The 3,414-nt window shown below is 51.1% G+C and overlaps 1 protein-coding gene across 1 annotated transcript in view; it reads left to right on the plus strand.

The window, feature by feature from the left end:
• Ccdc34 (coiled-coil domain containing 34) overlaps positions 1-1,032 on the plus strand; it is a gene marked incomplete at its 5' end in the record, with an annotated part of 9,064 nt that extends 8,032 nt beyond the window's left edge. Inside the window, one exon of the mRNA XM_010640467.2 lies at positions 620-1,032. Within this exon, the coding sequence (XP_010638769.1) occupies positions 620-846 (227 nt within the window). The remainder of the gene's footprint in view (positions 1-619) is intronic.
• Between the last annotated feature and the right edge of the window lie 2,382 nt (positions 1,033-3,414).

Raw genomic sequence — 3,414 nt, forward strand, 5'->3', positions numbered from 1 at the left:
GCCCGGCGCGGGGAAGCCTCCCGAACCGCGCCTGCCCTGGCTCTATGCGGTCTGGATTCGTTCTGGCTGCAGCTGCAGATGGAAGTTTTCTGGGAACCTCAGTACCGACCTGGGAGCCGACTGACGGGCAGCGCCCCAACTGCGATAGGAAAGGGGGGCTGAGTACAGGCTCCTGGGGTTAATTCCGCTGTAAAGCTTTGGAGGGCATTGTTATTTGAATCAGCTTTATTATTATTATTATTTGGATTCTTAGAATTGTCGCACATCTCTTAATATCCACTGTAGTATTTGGTGTATTTTTTGTTTTGTTTTGTTTTTGTTTTTTTGAGACAGAGTCTCACTATGTAGTTGGACTGACCTGGAACTCACTGTAGTCCAGGCTGGTCTCGAACTCACAGCGATCCTCCTGCCTCAGCCTCCCGAGTGCTGGTAGTATATTTGAAAAGTATTATTTCTTTGAAAATCTTCCAGATTTCAGGTTTTAAATGAGTCAGGTTTGGTTGATCCGTGATACCTCGCCTTTTTGACATTTAACCTGCCTAGTAATTTTAAAACAAGTGATTTCTTTGATCTTAAGACGTATCTTTCTTCTTTTGTGGTGAATTTTTAATGCTTGTAGGTTTTTACAGTGGAAATTCCTACCCAGAGCCAGCCTTTTATAACCCCATTCCTTGGAAACCAATCCACGCGCCCCCGCCCCACGCAGCCAGGGGCCTCTTGGGGAAGAAGAGCCGGCAGCTGGCAGGGCACCGGCTGCTCCCCGCGGTGTCACCCTCGTCCTCACTGGCTGCTCGCGGGGCCAGGACCGGCCTCGGCCTCGGGACTGTGTGCAGAGCCCGGAGATAGCAGCGTGGACCCCTGCCTCCCAGCTCCTGGGTCCGCCCTGGTCGCTGGCCGCCCGGCCGGTGTGTGGTGTCTGCGGGACGGGGCAGGCTCCTGCTGGGCCGTGCCCAGCACCTCACTGTGCCCCCGGTTAGCGTGGCTGCATCTGCGCGGTGAGATCAATAAAACAAGTTTCCTGTGTCCTTCCGTGGTGTGTCATGTACGTCCGTGAACATAATTAGATGTAGGTTAAATGTTCCAACAAGCTTTTCTAAACTACGTGATTATCTACATGGGTTGGAAACCCGGGTAATCAAAACCAGTCTTTGTTGTTGCGTTTGGTGTATTTTTCATGTAGATTCTCACAGTTTTAAAGTAATGAGCTGAGGGCTGGGGATTTAGCTCAGTGGTTCTGCCCCTTCCCTGCCTTGAAAGTGCAAGGTCCCGAGTTTGATCCCCGGTACCAAAAAATAATGAGCTGAAGCTGTCTGTGATGCAGAAATAAGGGTGGGGCTTCCAGGGGAGATCACCTTGGACCTTCGGCTGGTGCAGTGGAATCTCCATTCACTATTTTACTTTGCTGTACTTTGTAAAAATACTGCGATATTAATTCATCTGCTGGCTTAGACATCAGACTCACCAGTGCAGCACCCCTAGGGTTAAAAGTGTTAAATGTTAGGCTTTACTTTCTGGAAGTTGAATCAGATCTTACTGATATATACATTTAGCGACTGAAGTGAGGGCTAACACAGCACTCTGCTTTTTCGTTAGATTTTATTAAGTCCACATCCATTTGGGAGAACTTTGTGTTTTAGGGAGTGACCAAGACACGAAGACTTCCCTTTTCAGAGGGGCTCCTGGTGTGCGGCGTGCGGTGCCGGCCTGCCGTTAGGCTGAGGCAGTGCTCACAGACCGTCTCTGAATAGAAGAGAGATAAACACGGTGGTGCGTGTAGCGGTCACGCCCGTGCTCCTGCCCGCGAGTCCTGTGAGGTCCTGTGGTGGGCACAAAGCTGCGGCCCCGGGGGGCGGGGGAGACCGCGGGCAGCGCCATTTCCGCACAAACCCGAGGAAGTACGGCTGCCCCGGGCTCCGTGAGTTCCCCGCGCCCACAGGGAGAGCCCACAGGGAGAGGTGGAGACTTCCACTGACCTCAGATCCTGCGCTTCACTTCTGCCTGGAGAGAGCGGGCCCCCACCAGCAATGGTCTTGTCTGCTTAAAATGTGTGTAAACACTGCGCACGTTGGTGGAGTCTCTGGGAGTCAGGTACAGTTACCCCACACAAGGGCATCTCTGCTTCCCTGAGGCTCACGTTCAGCAGAACTGGAGTGGGAGGCTTTCCAGTCGCTGAACCCTAACCCTTCCGTCTCCCCAAGTCAGTGGCCGAGCTTTAGTCAGATGGGCCTGGGGGCCTCGGCAGGTTATCAGCAGGGTGTCAGTGAGATCTCCTTTGGACCAGGCGTAGACAAAGTCAGCCTGTGGGGGCCTGTGATCCCAGCACTTGGGAGGCTGAGGCAGGAGGATTGCCAGGAGTTGGAAGCCAGCCTGGACTCCGTAGCAAGACCCTGTCTCCAACAAACAAACATGTCTTTGGAATCCTGTGTATTCTAAATTTTGAGACCCACTAGGATAGTTTAAGAAATGATATGTTCATTTGGAATGATTCGGGTAATTGGAATTTCGACTTCAGTTGTACAGTAGAAAATACATTTTTAATGAATAGTAATATCAATTTGATGTTGGGAATTATTTTTTAGTGTTAGTTTACAAATGAATTACTGATGTTACATAAAATGGCATGGAATTAAAATCTCCTAATTTTATTTAATTTTATTTTTGGTACCAGGGATTGAACTCGGAACCTCGCACTTGTGAGGCAGGCAGCAGCACCACTGTGCTAAATCCACAGCTCCGAAAAATCCCCTAATTTTAACAAATCCCAACTAGCCTACAGCTTACTGAGAGAAAATAAAATCATTGAAAACTAAGTGCATATGATTAGCATATAGGTTATTCCTCAGGTTGTAGATATTAGATAAAGTATTACTCTCTCTTGCAAAAACTGAAGCTGTCGTTTAAAAACAGTGACTGACCGCAGCCAGGCCTCGTGAGGCATGCCTGCCATTCTAAAACTCAGCAGCCTGAGGCAGGATGATCACTGTGAGTTCCAGGACATCTTGGGCTACAGAGTTTAAGGCCAGGCTGAACTACGTAGTGAGATTCTGTCTCAAAACAGCAGCAAAAAGTGACTGCGCAGTCCACTCCAAGTTATCCTTACTGATGTTAAGTAAACCACCCAGTGCAGTTACAGATGGTTCTGGTCGGGGCCCAGTCTCCCTCCTTTCAAGGCCCAGCCTGAGGAAGGGTCCACTGCCGCGTCCTGGGGCTGGGCGTGAGTGTGTAACCCAGCAGCCACCACCGGAAGGGTACAGCTCACTCTGGCCCTGTGCGGCCTGGACGCTGGCTGCAGGCACAGCACTGGGACTCCTGGCCGGGTTAACCTCTGCGGGCGCCGAGCGCCGCCCTCCCAGCTGGACACTGGCCACGCCTGCCACCGGTCACTGTCGCCAAGTTGTGCGGGGGTGGGTGGGG

The sequence above is a fragment of the Fukomys damarensis genome, unplaced genomic scaffold, assembly GCF_012274545.1.
Source record: "Fukomys damarensis isolate Sample0158 unplaced genomic scaffold, DMR_v1.0_HiC HiC_scaffold_16, whole genome shotgun sequence".
Classification (NCBI taxonomy): domain Eukaryota; kingdom Metazoa; phylum Chordata; class Mammalia; order Rodentia; family Bathyergidae; genus Fukomys; species Fukomys damarensis.